The 18,257-nt window shown below is 37.4% G+C and overlaps 1 protein-coding gene across 2 annotated transcripts in view; it reads right to left on the reverse strand.

Moving 5' to 3' along the window:
• Positions 1-18,257, reverse strand: part of sardh (sarcosine dehydrogenase) — a 67,425-nt gene that overhangs the window by 7,060 nt on the left and 42,108 nt on the right. For both annotated transcript variants that reach the window (XM_049468820.1, XM_049468821.1), the window contains 7 exons: positions 15,294-15,384; positions 13,804-13,945; positions 6,270-6,353; positions 5,981-6,094; positions 5,108-5,246; positions 4,853-4,966; positions 3,777-3,924 (listed from right to left, as the gene is read on the reverse strand). In XM_049468820.1, the coding sequence (XP_049324777.1) occupies positions 3,777-3,924; positions 4,853-4,966; positions 5,108-5,246; positions 5,981-6,094; positions 6,270-6,353; positions 13,804-13,945; positions 15,294-15,384 (832 nt within the window). The remainder of the gene's footprint in view (positions 1-3,776; positions 3,925-4,852; positions 4,967-5,107; positions 5,247-5,980; positions 6,095-6,269; positions 6,354-13,803; positions 13,946-15,293; positions 15,385-18,257) is intronic.

The following is an 18,257-nucleotide window of genomic DNA, read 5'->3' on the forward strand; positions in this document are numbered from 1 at the left end:
AAGCCCTGTAAACCTGAGCAATAAATCAATTATGCGTAAGCAAAAACAAACTGTCATAACTATAATTCTATAATTTGATAACAACCGACATATCAAATGTCATGGAAAAGGAATAAGCATTGGGTCCCATGACTTTTGCCCAATTTGTCCCATAATAGCTAACTGACCCGTGGAATATACAGCTCTGGAAAAAAAAAAAGATATCACCTAAAAATGATGAGTTTCTTTGATTTTACCAAATTGAAAACCTCTGGAATATAATCAAGAGGAAGATGGATGATCACAAGCCATCAAACCAAACTGAACTACTTGAATTTTTGCACCAGGAGTAAAGCAGCATAATGTTATCCAAAAGCAGTGTGTAAGACTGGTGGAGGAGAACATGATGCCAAGATGCATGAAAAAACTGAATAAAATACAGGGTTGTTGCACCAAATATTGATTTCTGAACTCTTAAAACTATATTTCTGCCATTTCTCATTTTCTGCGAATACATGCTCTAAATGACAATATTTCTATTTAGTATTTAGGAGAAATATTGTCTGTAGTTTATAGAATAAAACAACAATAATCATTTCACTCAAACATGAAAAATGTTATTTTACTCAAACATTTGCTATAAATAGCAAAATCAGAGAAACTGATTCAGAAACTGAAGTGCTTTCTTCATTTTTTTCAGAGCTGTTTGTACACAGACATGCCAAAAGTCAGAGGACAGTAATATGCAAATGTATTACGAAGTGTGAAGGCTTGGGAACATACAGTACATTCACAACCCAGATGATGTGTTGGTGTGTTGACTGTGATGAATATACAGTTAATTACATACATTAACAGGCGTTAGGGACATACATATGGAACAGCAGTATGTAAAGAGTTAACTTAAGGGACAGCTAAATAATGTCAACACCTGTTTATTTACAGTAAACTTAGATTTCCAGATTTACACTAAAGCTGGAGCATTAGCATTAGCGGCTAACCGCTAGCAGTCCAACAGCACTACACTGAGTAACCCTGAGCGTTTTGGTATGCCAGGGCTATAGTAGACAGCGGTTTGTCCCACTTAGCTTGTTTTAACACATGCAGTAAACATGCAGGCTACAGTCATATATACTCACCTCTGAACGACGAAAGAGCTAGCACTTAGCACAGTTAGCAGATAATGCTAATGCTGCTCCAGCAGTGCTAGCCAGGGTTGGCAGCAGGCTACAGTCCGATAATATCCACCTCTGACTGATGAAATAGTTAGCTCTTAGCATGGTTAGCGGCTAATGCTAATACTGCTCCAGCCTTAGTGCTGGTGAAACTTCACTGAAACTCCTGTATAACTCTGTACTTCAGCAAAGTGGCTTTATTGCTGCTTAATACCTGACTGGTAGAATTCATACATAAGGAGCACCGGATTATAAGGAGCTCTGATCCTTTTTGGGGAAAATGAAAGGATTTTAAATGCAGCTTATAGTGCAAAAAAAAAACAGTAAATGTTGAAAATACTCAGAATTAATAATGCACTGGTCACAGCATTAATGCCAGCTTGAAAAGAACTGTATTAAGAAGAGAGAGAATCATATCTCCCTTAATAAGAGCCAACATCATCCCTCAATAATGCTGACTAAACAAGGCAAGGCAAGGCAAGGCAAGTTTATTTATATAGCACCTTTCATACACAACGGTCATTCAAAGTGCTTTACAAATTAGAAAATACACAGAGAAATCAAATAAAAAAAACATGTAAAAGATTAACAGTAAAAATGGAAATAAAAACTAAAATAAGAATAAAGCATGATTGATTAAAACATGATTAAAACAAAGAGGATTAAATTAAAAACATGTAAAAGAACAACAAGGAATTAATAAGAATAAAGAATAAAACATAATATAAAAGTGCCGTTACAGAATAAAAGTGGGCGGAGCTGCAGTGTTTTAAGCTGAGCTGAAGGCCTGATCAAACATGTAGGTTTTCAGTCTGGATTTAAACATGTTTAGTGTTGGAGCTCTTCTAATGCTCTCTGTTAACTGGTTCCATTTAAGAGCAGCGTAGTAGCTAAACGCTGCCTCTCCGTGTTTAGTTTTTACTTTAGGCGGCTCTAACTGACCAGTTCCTGATGATCTGAGAGCTCTGCTCGGCTCATACTGCTGGAGCACATCAGATAAATATGCTGGTCCTGCACCATTAACACATTTATACACCAGTAACAGAACCTTAAAGTCTATTCTGTAACAGACTGGTATCCAGTGCAGGGATTTAAGGATGGGGGTGATGTGCTCCCTTCTTTTACTCCTAGTCAGAACTCTGGCTGCTGAATTCTGAATCAGCTGAAACAGTTTGATGGTCTTTTTTGGGAGTCCAGTTAGGAGTCCATTACAGTGATCAATCCTACTAGAAATAAAGGCGTGGATGAGTTTCTCCAGGTCTGATTTAGACAGAAAATCTCTGATCTTATTGATGTTCTTGAGGTGATAAAATGCTGATTTGGTGACTGCTTTGACATGACTGTTAAAAGTGAGATCAGAACACACACACACAGTTAAGAGAGATGTTGATTTTCTGCTACAGTAAGAATCACATCAGCGGATAAATATTGCCTTATCAGAAGCTCCCTGTGAAGAGTGAACAGAACTCGCTTCACCAGGTGTGAAATCACCCACACACACACACACACACTACTGTACTGTTCCCAAAGCTCAGCCCTTGCCTCTCACTGCAGCATAAAGACGTCGTTTTCCAAATACGGCACATACAGAAACAAGGGTTCAGCCTATCTACACAATTCCTAAACATTAAACAGTCATACACTTGTTTCACAAACAATACATCTTTATATCTTTTATAACTACTATTAAGTACAATTATTTAACTTAATTATTTCATATTACAATTAATAAGTTTACTTAAATAAAATACACTTTTCCCTTAATGTAGTAAATCATTCTCTTTATTTATATATACTTTATATATTTAAAAGTAATTTAAAATATTGTTAACTTAATGTAATAAATAAATAAAAATAAATAATTCCTTGGATGTAATTAATATGTTTACTTAAATATAGTAAATCATCCTCTTGATTTATTAAACAGTATTTCCCTTAATTTAATAAATAATTCCCCTTAGTTTTAATAAATCTTTCTCTTAATGTAATACATAATTCCCTCCGTTTTAATAAATCATTCTGTTAATTTAATAAAAAAATCCCTCAGTTTTAATTAAATCATTCCAAATTTCATAAATAATTCCCTCAGTTTTAATAAATCGTTATGTAAATTTCATAAATACTTTCTTCAGCTGTAATAAATAGTTTTATCGTGTTTCAATAAAAGGTTCTGTTAATTTAATAAATAATTCCCTTAGCGATTTCAGGCCGGACATATGATTATCTTTTTCTGATTGGTAGTCGCCGCCTTGCGTCGGCTGGTCAACTCTCTCGCGTCGCTCAAACTGCCTGATTCACTACACGCTGCGTCGCTGCCTGTCGCCCAGTATCGCCCGCTCTCACTGAAAATGAATGACTTCCGGCTGCTTTGTCGCTCGCGTCGCGTTCGGTGTGGACGCACGGTTAAAAATAAAAATGTGCTACAAAGGAAACCCAGACAAATCACAATGCTATCATAGCTCCACCATTTACCCAAGTCTGAGCCTGAGTTACAGCTAAAGCTAAACCTGGAGAGCTAAAGGTAAAGCTAAAGATATAACTCTAGAGCTAAAGGTATAGCTGATATAGCTGGTATAATTCTGATTTCTGATTCTGAATTCTGATTGAGAGTGCCATTCTCACCTCTTGGGTCCCTGAATGCTAATCATCCCCATGTCCTCTGATTGGTCTGTCAGGGTGCAGTTAAAGCACTCGTCCTGCAAGACCGTCTGAATGTGACTCCAGTTGTGCTGAGCGACTCCACCTCCTATAGCCAGGTAATACACATCTCCTGCACACAATCAGATAAAAAAAACATCTATTATAACACTGATTATAACACTTCTCTTACTATATACTCATACTAACAACCTCAACGTATATATTACACTATTATATTTCTATAAGATAGGGATAAAAATACAACGTAAAAGTAAAGTAAAATTAACAATTTAGATAAGAATGAAATAGAATAAAGAATGAAAATTTGAAAACTGCAAAAAGGGCAAATAAAATGAAAATAATAATATCAGGTATAAATACAAAAGGTTGAAACTATGGTATATTAAAACATATCAATTAAAACAAAAAGCAACATTAAAAATGTAAATTGATACATTTATCGATGTAGAATAAAACAAATGGCTCATTATTAAAAGTGTTATTATGTTTATAAAAATATGAATATTTAGCTGCTTTTTGAAACTGTTGCTGTACTGATGCTAAACAAAAAGAGTAACTATGAACTATGAACTGTTGTTATTAAATTATTTTTTTTTAAATATATAATTTTTCTGTTGTCCTTATTTTTATCCTGTTTCTGCTGAAAGCTGGGTAATAAAATGCATTAACTAATTCTCTTATCAGTTCTGACTGGCAGATAGATTTATACTTATTTATTTTATTAACATAAAGTAGTGGTCAATAATTAAAGACTCTGTTTATACCTGGTCACTTTATGTAATCAGTATTTAGATTGTCTCTTGAACACACAATAAAGCACATGAACTCACACTTGGTAGCTAAATATGTAATCTGTTTTAAGTGCGTCTCAGACCACCTCCAAAAGTGGTTTGATGAATCGGATTTGTATCTGTATAAAGAGTGTCTCAGACCACCTCCTGAAGTGGTTTGAGAAATCGGATTTTTTTTATCAGTGTAAACTTTGTCTCAGACCACCTCTTGTGGATTTATATTTATAAGTCTGTGCTTTTGCTCACCGTTAGACTCTGGAGTTAGTGGGAGATGGGCAGGGCCAGGCTCCAGGCGACTGACAGTTAAATCTGATTCAGCCCCGCCCTTTTTATTCAGCATACAGGTGTACACTGTAGAACCTGGAATACACACACACACGAGCACACACACACACACACACACACACAAACTACCTTCAGCTCAGGTAAAACCATCAATATATATATATATATATATATTTACAGTATAAATATATACACGATGTGTATGCGCATCATCACCTGTTTTTTTGTTGACGTCTGCAGTGAACAGCCAATCAGCAGCTTTCTTGGCATCAGGACCACTCAGGTAGAACTTGCCAAAGTAGGACATATTAAACACAGCTACAGCGTTCCTACAGGTCATACACTCATCTCTGATCTACACACACACACAGTTTGCAGATTAGACCACTTTATATATTAGTTACTCACTGATAAATAGACAGAACCATAGGTTTGTTGATTTTTGTCTTTCTATCTATATTTGGCAACCAACAATTTATAGTCTTAAATGTAAAAAAAAGCACTTTCAGTAAAAAGTTAAAATACTGAATTATTTACACAGAACAATTGGTAAATATACATTTAGAATGGCACTACTATGGTAAATGTATGGTTAGTATAACCCTACTAAGGTTAATGTATGATTAGAATAGCACTCCTGAGGTCAATTCATGGTTACAATAGCACTACTGAGGTAAATGTATAATTAGAATAGTACTCCTGAGGTAAATTTAAGATTAGAGTGGCATTCCTGAGGTAACTTTATAGCTAGAATAGCACTTCTGAGGTAAGTTAATGGTTAGAACTACCCCTACTAAGGTAAATTTATGACTTAAATTGCACTACTGAAGAAAGTCTTTATAGAATGGCACAACACAGGTAGCCACTGTGACTTAAATTGTACTGCTAAAATAAATGTATCATTAGAACACTAGTTAGGTAAATGTATTGTGCTTTGTTTAAATGTCTGCTGGAATAAAACAATTAATAAAAACCTTTTTTCATTAAAGTTCAATAATTTCATTAAGTTTAGATTAAAAACATATAAAAAATATTTTGGTGCATCCCACACACACTCACTCACACTCTCACGCACACACACACACTTGCCGTGTTATGATGAGGGGGGAAATCGAAGGTGTACTCTTTGCCCAGGAGTTCGTTATATTTGTAGTCGCTGTTTTTCTTCACATCATAAGCGCCATAATAATCATAATCTAAAACCTGCACACAAAAACACAGATAAACACAGTCATATAATCACAGCAAACAATGGATAATTACATCATGATTAAAGCAGCTCAAACTTAATCTATTATTTACTTTTATACTATTTACTGTGGCTGATAAAGCAAAACTGATACAGAGAATGTGTGTGTGTGGGTGTGTGGTGTCTAACCGGTGCAGGTCCGTCTTTATTGAACCAGCCTGGTCTTTCCCAGCCGTGTCTCTCCTGGAACAAACACCCCTGATCCTGCAGCACCTACAACACACAACATCACACACATCAACACACAACACACACACATTAACAAATTACACTCAATCTGTAATGTACCATTTTTATATTCTAGCCAGATGCTGCCATAACAATCATAAGCATCCACTGCACTGTTCACTATGAGCATGATGGTGGTGTGTTAAAAAAAAATCACACACTCTAATATTTGGTTGGACCACCATTCTCTGTGGAATTGTTTTGATAAACTTCTGCAACATCACAAGATTTATATTAATCCAGTGTTGCATTAATTTATTCATTTATCACCAAGATCTTGCAGCAGTATTGATGATGGCAGAGTCTGACCACTGCACAAAGATTCTCAATGAGGTTAAGGTCTGGACTCTGTGGTGAACTCTTTCAATCCATGTGTGAAAATAATGAACTCATGATCCCTGCATCACTCTTTCACAATTCAGGAACTAAAGTGCTCTCCTCATTTTTACAGAGCTGTGCAGTCTGAGTTTAGCAGAACTACATTTATGGTTACAATAATCCAGCATGTATTGCTGAGTGTTTTAACTTGTTGGCACTTTTTTCGCTTTATCGTTTTCTCAACCTTCATACTGGAAAAAAAACTCAAAACAGCTGGTCACGATCTCTCAAGCTATTCCTACACACACACACACACACACACAAACACACACACACACACACACACACACACAAACACACACACAGCAGTAGCTTTTCTTTCTCTTTCTTTCTTTCTTTCTTTCTTTCTGCCGGCTGGTTGCTAGGCGACTTGCTCTCCTCCATGCTCTTTGAAGGCTCTCCTGGTCTGAAGGGCGGGTTTGGCCATTGGAGATGGAGGAGCGTACGTGCGCGTGTGTACGAGTGTGCGCGTGTTTCTCTGTGTGTGTGAGTCACACTCTCACTCACAGCTTGTCTTTTCCAGCATGTAACCCTGTTATTTATTGCTTTTTATAATGGTAATGTTGTGTAATTGATAGAGGATAAAAATAATCTCCGTGGGCTAACTCCACCACCACGGTTGCCATGCGATGGTGCACCGCGGGTAGGCTACTTTATGTTTCGCTGTGTGTGTGTGTGTGTGTGTGTGTATAAGTGTGTGTGTTCAGATTGCTACAGCAAGAAGCAGAAGTTACTATTTAAGTGCCTCTGCAGAGCAGTTCTGATAGGACGAAAAAGAAAACTAGCTGAAAAAGGAGAAAAGAGACAAGTTTATACGAGTTCAAAGAAGACATGGCACAAGTCATGGGACAACAATATATAGAGCTCTGGAAAAAATCAAGTATACGTTTGAATAAAATGAACATTACTACAGACAACATTTCTCCCAAATTCCAAATAAAATTATTCTCATTTAGAGCATTTATTTGCAGAAAAAGAGAAATGGCTGATACAGTTCATATTCATAAATTTCAGAGTTCACAGAGTTCAGAAATCAATATTTGGTGGAATAACCCTGTTTTTTATTCACAGTTTTTTTCATACATCTTGGCATCATATTCTCCTCCACCAGTCTTACACACTGCTTTTAGATTACTTTATGCTGCTTTACTCCTGGTGCAAAAAATCAAGCAGTTCAGTTTGGTTTGATGGCTTTTGATCCATCTTCCTCTTGATTATATTCCAGAGGTTTTCAATTTTGTATTCAATTTTTATCTTGTGATTCGTAAGGCTTGGATGGATGGGTCATTTCATTTCTTTTTTTTTTTTCTTCCCATTTTCTACCCAATTTACACGGCTAATTACCCAACCCACTCATTAGGACTCCCCCTATCACTAGTGATGCCGCAACACACCAGGAGGGTGAAGACTAGCACATGCTTCCTCTGATAAATGTGAAGCCAGCCACCGCTTCTTTTCGAGCTGCTGCTGATGCAGCATTACCGAGCAGCCAGCATGCTTGGAGGAAAGCCCAGCGGCTCGGCTCATCAGCACACAGACGCCCTGTGCTGCAGACATAACCATAGGAGTGATGTGGGGAGAGAGCGCCATCTACCCACCAAGAGGGAGCAGGGCCAATTTTGCTCCCTCTGACGCCGGCAGCTTGATGGCAAAGCTGCATTAGCTGGGGTTCGAACCTGCGACCTCCCGCTCATAGTGGCAGCGCTTTAGACCGCTGGACCACTCGGCGCCCTGGGACATTCCATTTCTGAAGTATTATTAATGTATTTAACATTCCTCGATGCACAGAGTTATGATTGTGATTGGTGGTGTCTGGCTACAATTGTCCGCGGGAACCAGAGACAAGCAGAAATGTCTGGACGAAATTACTACATCCACACATATTCCACAGGTGTGACATGGGACAAAAAATGGCAAGTTTCTATTCCATGACATTTGGTAGGTCAGTGATGGATGAGACCTACTGATTTTTTTGTTTCTTTCAAAATCAAGGGGATTTTTCTGCTTTTATTTTAGAGGGAAGACTTTAAAAGAAGACAGTTTAACAGTCTGAACACACTTTTCCAACAGGACAATGCTCGTCCACACACTGCTGCTGTTTCAATAGCTTGCATTGAAAAACCTACATATGCTAAGCCATGTTTAGCCACATCTCCAGATCTATACCTGATTGTAAATATGTAGGACGTGCTATAAACACTCCTACAACAAAATCTGCAGGAACTCTGTGAGAACATTAAAGCTGCATGGGATGGATTATCACAGGACAACATTAGGAACCTCTACAACTCAATACTGAGATGTCTGGCATGAATTATGCACTACTTCTGTAAGTGTAGCTCAAGAAATATGACTAATAGTACATTCAGTCCACATAATTGATCATTTATTGCTCTATTTCAATCTGATAATGAAATTTTGGTCATACAGTACTGTGCAAAAGTTTTAGGCACCAAAGCAAATTAATTAATCTCAGCAATATGAGTGTTTTTACTTAAAAGAAGCACCACATATGATTTGAACAGGGAAACAGGGCTGTAAAAGCTCGGCATTTTGTAAAATTCTGTGTATTTATTGTAATGCTGTAATATGTTTTACTGAGCTAATAAACACTTATTGCACAGATAAGAACATTTTCTTTACCGAAAAGAAATCCCACAGGTGCCTAAAACATTTGCACAATACTGCATATCAGTCTGGAAAAAAGGCACTCCAGAGAACCACAGTGAGAGCTATTTTTCACTAATAGAGAAAACATGGAACACTGGTGAACCTTCCCAGGAGTGACCGGCCGACCAAAATTACTCCAAAATGAACAACTCATCCAGGAGGTCCCAAAAGAACCCAGAACATAATTTAAAGAACTACAGGTCTCACTTTAAAGATGTTTAAATATCAGAAAAATATGGGTATAGCCCTATCCAGACGTGAATAGTTTCTCTGTGAAAAATATTTCACACTTTTACTTCTAAATGATAAAACTCCTGCATCCGGACTGCAATCGAAAAAACAGGAGGAACAGTGAGTTTTTTTTCTTTCTTTCTAGGTCACATGACATCACGTTCAGTAGTTCCTCCAGTTCCACTCGCTGTTGTGGTGTTAATGTAGATCTCCATGGAAACTGTGGCATGCCCAAAGTGTAATTACGGTGCGCGGCAGTGGACAAATAGCTATTTTGTTAAACGCGAGAAGACAAAACTCAGAGATGTGCGTCCGGACAGTAGATAATTCAGCATGTAATTTTCATGATCGTTCTGGACGGGAATAAAATCACAGAGGATAAAACTACCCCAGAACCCCCTGAGAAACTAATCCCATCCAGATAGAGCTTCTTCACGGCACTATATACTCCAATATTCCTACAGTTGGACAGGAGCTGGGTTAAGCTGGGAAAGAGCAGAGGATCCTGAGCTCTGATTGATGCAGAATATTCAGCGTCAGCGTCTCATTTAGGACCATCTGCACCGGACAAGTCTCTGAAAATGAGCGTCCGCCGTCTTTATCCCTCCTGATCTTTAATTCAGCACCGTGTCCTCCTCTGGGATTCAGCGTGAGCGTGGCTGAGCAGCACACGAGGTATTTTTGGAAACACTTAAGCAGGATCATTTTAGCAGTAGCTTAGCAACAAGTCTTTTCCACAGCTTCACGTAGCCTGGAGTCAGTAATAAAACACTGAATCACGCAGGAAATTAAAGAAAGAAAGAAAGCTTTTTTTATGGAAATGGAGCCGAGTTTCACTGTGGTCAGGATAATGTAATTCCCCCTGTCACAAGATAGAAGAGTTTAGGAGGAAGTTGAAAAGTAGAATAATTTATTCTTTATGAATATGACTTCAAATGAATTGACAGAAATAAGTATTGTGTCCCATGACTTTTGGCATGTCCCAAGTAAGCTAAAGAACACTGCACTGGCGTCTCCAGTAATGAATGGGGATGTAAATATGATTTTTTGCGTATGAGATGCATGTATTTACACATGACAATTCTAACCAGACACCACCGTTCACCATCATTACCATCCACTGTAATCTCTGTAATTGTACAGGAATGTAAAATACCCACTGCACCACTTTTACTACTTATAAATCATACTTTAAAGTTAATTATACACCTTTATCTTCTGCTTAGATTACATTTGTTTATATGTTTTGTTTAGTGCTGGTTTTAAATTGTGAACTTTAGTATCTTATTCTTTTTTACTTTGCATTTTGCACATTTGAATTTTTGCACTTCAAAACTGTGTAGTTCAAAAGTTTAAAATGTTTAATTTAGTAATATTGTGTGAGCAGACTGTCGTTCCAAGCATTTCACTGCAAGTTGTACTGTAAATTACTATGCATGTGACAAATATATTTGAATTGAATTCAATGAATTGAATTGAATTGAGAAATGGAACGTCCCATTCATCCATCCATTCACCCATCCCTACTATCAGGCCTCACACTGGCATGAGTTTAGCCCCAATCACAAGATAACACCTTACAACGTATACAGGCATGGGCATTTCCAAGAAATCCCCTGATATAAACCCTTTATGATCAATTTATGCACTGCTGTTTTAAATTTAAATTTTGAGGGTGTAAATATAAGGAGTCAAGACTGTGAAGTAACAGTTTTGGGGTTGTGAAATTCACCTTTTTCCTATCTTTGTTTTAGTTCGGCTAGATTTTCTTTCGAAGGAGGAACAACAGTGTTTAGGGGTTTCATGTGCTGAAGGTTCTCTATTTAACTATGCTAATAAACACTACCATTTATTTTTTTCCGACTATAAGCTGCATTAATTTTCCCAAAAACCATCAGTGCTTCTTAAAATAATCCGATGCTCCTTATGTATGAATTCTAACAGTCAGGTATTTAGGAGCAATAAAGCCACTCCACTGAAGTACAGAGTTATACAGGAGTTTCAGTTTAGTTCTCCAGCACCGAGGCTGGAGCAGTATTAGCATTAGCCGCTAACCACATTGCTAAGCGCTAGCTCTTTCACCGTTCAAAGATGACTATATCGTTTTGTAGTTTGCGTGTTTACTGCGTAAAAACAAGCTTTGTGGGATGAACCGCTAGTTAATATCACCCTGGCTTACTAGAACACTCAGAGTTCCTCAGTGTAGTGCTGTCAGACATCATTTACTAGAACTAGCACTAGCAGCTAATGCTATTGCTGCTGCACCCAGCCTTAGTGTAAATTTGTAAATATATGCTTACGGTCAATAAAGAGAAGCGCTTTACCCAAATAAACAGTTTTTAGGAGATAAATCTGTGTAGATTAACATCCAGCACTCGTTTTTTTAAGAATTACAGTTTTGTTTACTTAATTTAACTTTACTTAATTTAGTTACCCCCCTATCACCCAGCAGCAAGGTCTGCTTAATTAGAGGAAAAACATCGCAACCTGCTTTTTTTTGGAGTAACTGTCTCTACTGCTATGTTAATCATTTAACATTATGATGGCACTATCACCCCAACTCATATCCAATTCATCCCAAAGGTATTGATAGAATCACCTTTTTTTAAGAGTAGATAATTGTACTACTCCATAGCCCAATGTGGGCTACCGCTGCCCCGGGTCGTAAATTGGGACACGACCGGGGAAAAAAAAACGCCCTTATAAGGAGATAAGGAGCCCAAGATCTAAAGTCTAAATTTTATATTATCACATTTTTTTCATTATCGGTCATTATATAGTAGTATCAATGGGTGGATGTATAGATGGATGAACATACAAATAGATGAACAAAGACAGGGACAGATCAATAGGTACATGGATGGATAGAAAAGTTGCACAAAGTAGATTAAAAACTAAAAAAGAAAGATAACTTCTTTAGAACTCTATAAGAAAGCCTCAAACCATCAGCTAGAGGAATGGAACCGGGAAACAAGTGGGTGTTGCAACAAGACAATGACCCTGAAACTTTAATCTCTAATAAAAGAGATGCTTTTAGTCTTTCAATTAAAAAATGAAACACACACACACACAGTCTCTGTCTCAGATAAAGAGCAGCTGAGAGGAGTAAAGGTCTCTGAGCACTTAAAGTCGAGGAGCTCGTTATTCTAAAGGTCCAGATTCAGGTTCTGTCTGTGAGACGCTGGAGAAAACCGGGACCGACCGCGGTTCAGATCAGGACTCTACATCTCACTGCTCTCAGGAACTTAAATAGGATTAAACTTCTTTTTAGAACAATAAGAAAAACTTTTAAAGGTCACTTTCAGCCCGAGAGTTCTACTCAAATACTTTAATACAAATTACCATCAAACTGTTTAAATAATATCAGAAAAAATATTAGATATATATATTAACTAAACAGTAAAAATATTCTGCTCTAGAACTGTGTGAGAAAACCTCTCTCTGTATATAGTATATATACAATATAGTGAAAAATACAGTGTCAAAGTGAGACAGATAATAGACATATATATAGACAGATATATGGCTGAACGGATGAACAAATGAACAGAAACACGGACAGACAAGACATGGACAGAAAGACAGATCAATAGATAAATAATAGATGGATGATAAAAAGATGGAGAGACAGATAAAGGCAGATGAATAGGTAGGTGGGTAGATGAACAGATGAATAAATGGATGGATGGACGGACTGACATTAGACAGATCAATAGGTAGGTAAGTGGATGAACAGATGAATAAATGGATTGATAGATGGACAGACAGGTAGACAGATCAATAGGTAGGTAAGACAGATAGGTGGATGGACAGATAAATAAATGGATGGATGAATTAATGGATAAATGGATGGATAGAAGGATGGATGGATGATGGAGAGACAGAGACAGATCAGTAGGTAGTAGGTGGATGGATGGAATGACCGATGGATGGATGGATGGATGGATGGATGGACAGACAGATCAATAGGTAGGTGGGTGGATGAACAGATGAATGGATGCATGGATGGATGGACGGACAAAAGATGGGAAAATCGACACACAGACAAACCAACAAAAATATGACGGATTTACAGACAGATGGGTCGAAGGATAGATATACGAATGGATAAATGTATGTATGTATGGATGTATGGATGGATGGACAGATGGATGACCTGGTGGAAGGGGTCTTTCCTCATGTTGCGGGCGGCGAGAGGTTCGTCGAAGGGGAAAACCACAGAGTAGTTTTTGGCGTAGGACTCATGACTGCGCTCCCGAATCCAGCGGTTATTACTGCTCAGAGAGTGATGGAACCTCCTAAACACACACACACACACACACACACTCTGAGTTAGTGTTGGTGAGAGTTGTGAGAGCTGGTGTGAGTCAGTGTTATTGTCGTGTTTTACACTGTTTAACTAACAGCTTTTAGAAACACAGTGTGGCTTCAAAACAGAGCTGAGACACACACACTCACACTCACACACACACACACACACTCACACACACAAACACTTACTGATCAGTAAAGTCAGAGGCGATGGGATTTATGTGTGTTTAGAGGACACACAGAGAGCGAGACTAATTTTAGAGCTAAATCCAGAAAAGCTCCTGTAATTTAAGTGAAAACTGACAAGATCTGTGACTTTAATCCAGTATGAATCTGCAGAGCGTAGAGTTTATAGTGTCATAGTATCAACAGTAGCTTTTATGGTCTGTCTGACAGTAGTAATCATGAAGTTATTTTATAGTAATATAGTAATAGCAGTTATTTGTATCCAGTATGAATCTGTAGTGTGTGGCTGTTATAATGTAATCGTATTAATTCTGTAGTATTATGACTCTATTATAAATCTGTAATATTTAGGGTTTATACTGTAGCAGTGATTATTTTCTAATGATTTGTATTCAGTATGAATCTGCAATATGTAGTTTTTAATAGATTAAAAAGTTACAATTCAGTAAATATTTAGATTAAGATTTGATTTATGTATGTATAGTCTCATTTTACGGTAATTACTGTGAGGTCATGGCTTGTAGTATCACAGTAATAACAGTGGAATTATTTTAATCCAGTATGAATCTGCATTGTGTAAATTCATACTGTAGCAGCAGGGATTATTTCCTAGTGATTTGTGTGCAGTATGAATCTGCAAGATGTAGTTTTTTATAGATTAAAAGTTATTATTCTTTAGAGATTTTGGTCCATTATGAAATTGCAGTTCATAGGTTTTTATAGTCTTGTAGTAATAATTGTGGAGTCATTGCTTACAGTGTCATAGTAATAACAGCAGAGAGCTTTTAATCCAGTATGAATCTGCAGTGTGTAGGGTTTATACTGTAGCATGTCTGCAGTATTTAGTTTTTAATTGAGTAAATATGTTTGGATTTAAGCTTTTATAGTCTCAAAATAGCAATTGTATAGTCATTGCTTGTAGTGTCATAGTAATAACACTGGAGCAATATTTATCCAGTATGAATCTGCTGTGTAGCTGTTACAAAGTCATATTAGTATCATGAAACCAGTGTGAATCTGGAGTGTATAGTTTTTTAGAATTGTAGTAATGATTCTGTAGTAAAATCACAATTATGAATCTGGAGTGTGTGTATATTATACAGTCTGTCAGATTGAGATGAATCCAGAATGAACTTGTTTTGAACACACCTGATGTCGTAACCGTACATGTCCTTCTCAGGACGTCCATGAATGATCCAGTGGGCCAGTTCTTTACCACAGCCTCCGCCCAACATCATACCTGCCAATCAGAAATCACCATTATCACTTAACAGCTGCCAATCAAATCACCAATATCAGTTATCAGCTGAATACAAATCAGAAATCAAACAGAAAAACGACACAATAGCATGTTATTATCTTTAATACACGCGTTTATGTGGTTTAGAACTGTGTAACTGATTACTGTGATCATGATTGGTGTTTGTGAGTATAGTGTATACTGTGTGTGTGAGTATGTTTAAAGTCTTAAAGGTGGCATTAGATGATTTTAAACTTGGATTTAAGAGGCTTGGAAAGCTGATTTTAGTCATTAAAGACCAACAATGTGGGAAAAATGTGGGAATATTGATCGGATTCTCCTCATTGTAATTCTAAACAGTCTCCAGCAATCTGAGAGCCCAGTATCTGTCAGGAAACATTACCCCAGCTTCCTGTTAATCTATATTCACTGTCTGGGTCTTTACTTCACACCTGAAAGTGCCGAACAGAGACCGGACTGATCGGCAACACGGGGTCACAAATTACACAATTTCCCACTGTGTGAAATCGCTGACTCACCTTACAGCTCTCCATAAACACGTTTATCACGAGAACTCACCTGAACTAAACACACACGAGAAATAGTGATGCCATGCAGACTATCTTTATAGAGGAGAATACACACCTAAAGTGAGTCCAACATGAACGAAAATATAAATATATAATATAAATAAGCCTTTTAAACATGCTCTACCTGATTATCTCCAGGATCAGCTTGGAAACCAACCAATCAGCTCGCAGTAGCGGTAATGCTAGTGCTTTACAGTGTAAAACCTTTTCTTTTTTCTGTAGATAAACTGAAATACACAGACATGATTTCTTTGTTTTGTTAGTAAAATATGTTATTCTACTTTTGTTTTAAAGTTAAAGTATTGCCCAGAACAAGTAGGTTATTATTTTTTTTTATTATTCATTTTTAGCTTTTAGCTCCATTCACCCCATTCATACAGGACTCACTCGCTGGCTCCCTCTAGAGTTTAATAGTAATTTACTGATATACAGGGAGACAGGAAGCAGGAAGTGGTCAGACTCTTTATAAACAACTCTGGTAAAGCAGGGGGTAATTGTTCTCTCTTTCTGTGATCTCATTGGCTGTATGTAGCCGCTGCTCCTGACTCCCAGTCACCGACTGAGTCAGATGTTAAACATGTTGAATATTTTTCAGGCGTCTGCAACTTGTCGGAGATCAGTCGGCAGGTAGTTCAGTAGTCTTTTTCAGTAGTTTATACGATGCGACAGCGCGAGCGCAGTGATCCCCGATTTTCCTCCGAGCAGAGTTTTTGTTGGCGATTAACGAAAAACTGTCGGCGACTGAAAAACGTGTAAAATCGTGTATTGTGAACCAGACATTGTAGTTGTGAAAGTTTCTATGATACGGTTGATGATCAGTTGATGATGAGTTTGTTTATTTGGAGCTTCAGTTTCTCCCTCTGTTTGGTTTGTTTTTTTTCACACAGGCAGAAACCTAAATGCATCAAAATGCACACTAATAATAAACCATGCGAGCACATCAGAGTCTCCTCTGATTGGTCAGAGCTGTCTGGCACAGGAGCCAGAAATATAGTGAAAAGGCTGCTGCTCTTCTTCAGTGACCGACACAAACGCCAATCATTTCATTAAGAAAGACAGGAGGAGACGAGAATGAGTCCACTGTGAGCTGCTGTCAGACTGAGGAGAGGAGGAGGAGTCCCAGGAGGAATACGAGAGGAGGAACGGAGGACGAGTTCAAACGAGTGAGAAAGGACGAAAGAGAGAGAGACAGAGAGAGAGAGAGAGAGAGAGAGAGAGAGAGAGAGAGAGAGAAGAAAAAACACAGGATAGGAAACTATGGAATGACAGAGAGAAAGTTTTGCAGAGAGGAAGGTGGAGAGAGAGAAAAGAAAATGATAAGGAGAGGGGCATAAAGAAAAGAATGAGTGAATGTGAAAGAGAACAGTATAATCTAAGAGCGACAGTGAGAAAGTGTGAACATGTGAGAGGAAAAAGGAAAAGAGGAGAGAAACAAACCAAAACCCTATATGTAATATATGTACATTAATTTATCACTTTTTCACATATTGTAATTTTTTTTATTATCTTTAATTTTTGTAATAATTTATATATATTTATTTAATATTATTATTATTATTATTTTTGTTTTTGTTGAATTGGCTTGAGTTATTGTTAATAGTAATTTATGCCAACAAAGCTATCTGAATTTGAAAAGACAGAAAGGGAAAGAATAATAAAGAGAGAAAGAGAGAGAAAGAGAGAGACAGAGAGAGAGAGAGAGAGAAACAATGAGGAGAGAGAAATGGGGAGAGGACAAAGCGAGAGAAGAAAAAAGGATGAGAGAAAGTGGAGTGAGTGAGACAGATGGAGAGAGAGATACAGTAAAAGACTGTGTAAGAGGTGAAAAGTAAAGGAAAGAAAGTTTGGTAAAGGGTGAGAGAGGGATTAAGAAAGAGAATAAAACATTGAAGATAAAGAAAAGGAGAACAAAGAAGAGAGAAAGACACAGTATGTGGAGAGACAGTGAAAGAGTGAGAAACGAAAACAGAATAGAGCAACAAAGAGAGCGAAAATGAAAGAGTGAGATGAAAGAAAGAGAGAGATCAAACTTGTGGAAGAAAGAAAGACATTTAAGGGGAGGGAAACAAAAATAGAAAAATAGAAAAAAGGACCTGGAAAAAGCACTTGCGAGAGAAAAGCACAAAAAAGAAAGAAAGAACAAACAAGAGAGGACGAGCAGAAAAACACTCATGTGAAAACACAGAGAGAGAGAGAGAGAGAGAGAGAGAGAGAGAGAGAGAGAGAGAGAGAGAGAGAATTGAAAGAACAGGATTTTAACCAGATGGGAGTGATGAAGATTTT

Source organism: Astyanax mexicanus, chromosome 20 (assembly GCF_023375975.1).
Source record: "Astyanax mexicanus isolate ESR-SI-001 chromosome 20, AstMex3_surface, whole genome shotgun sequence".
In the NCBI taxonomy this organism is placed as follows: Eukaryota; Metazoa; Chordata; class Actinopteri; order Characiformes; family Acestrorhamphidae; genus Astyanax; species Astyanax mexicanus.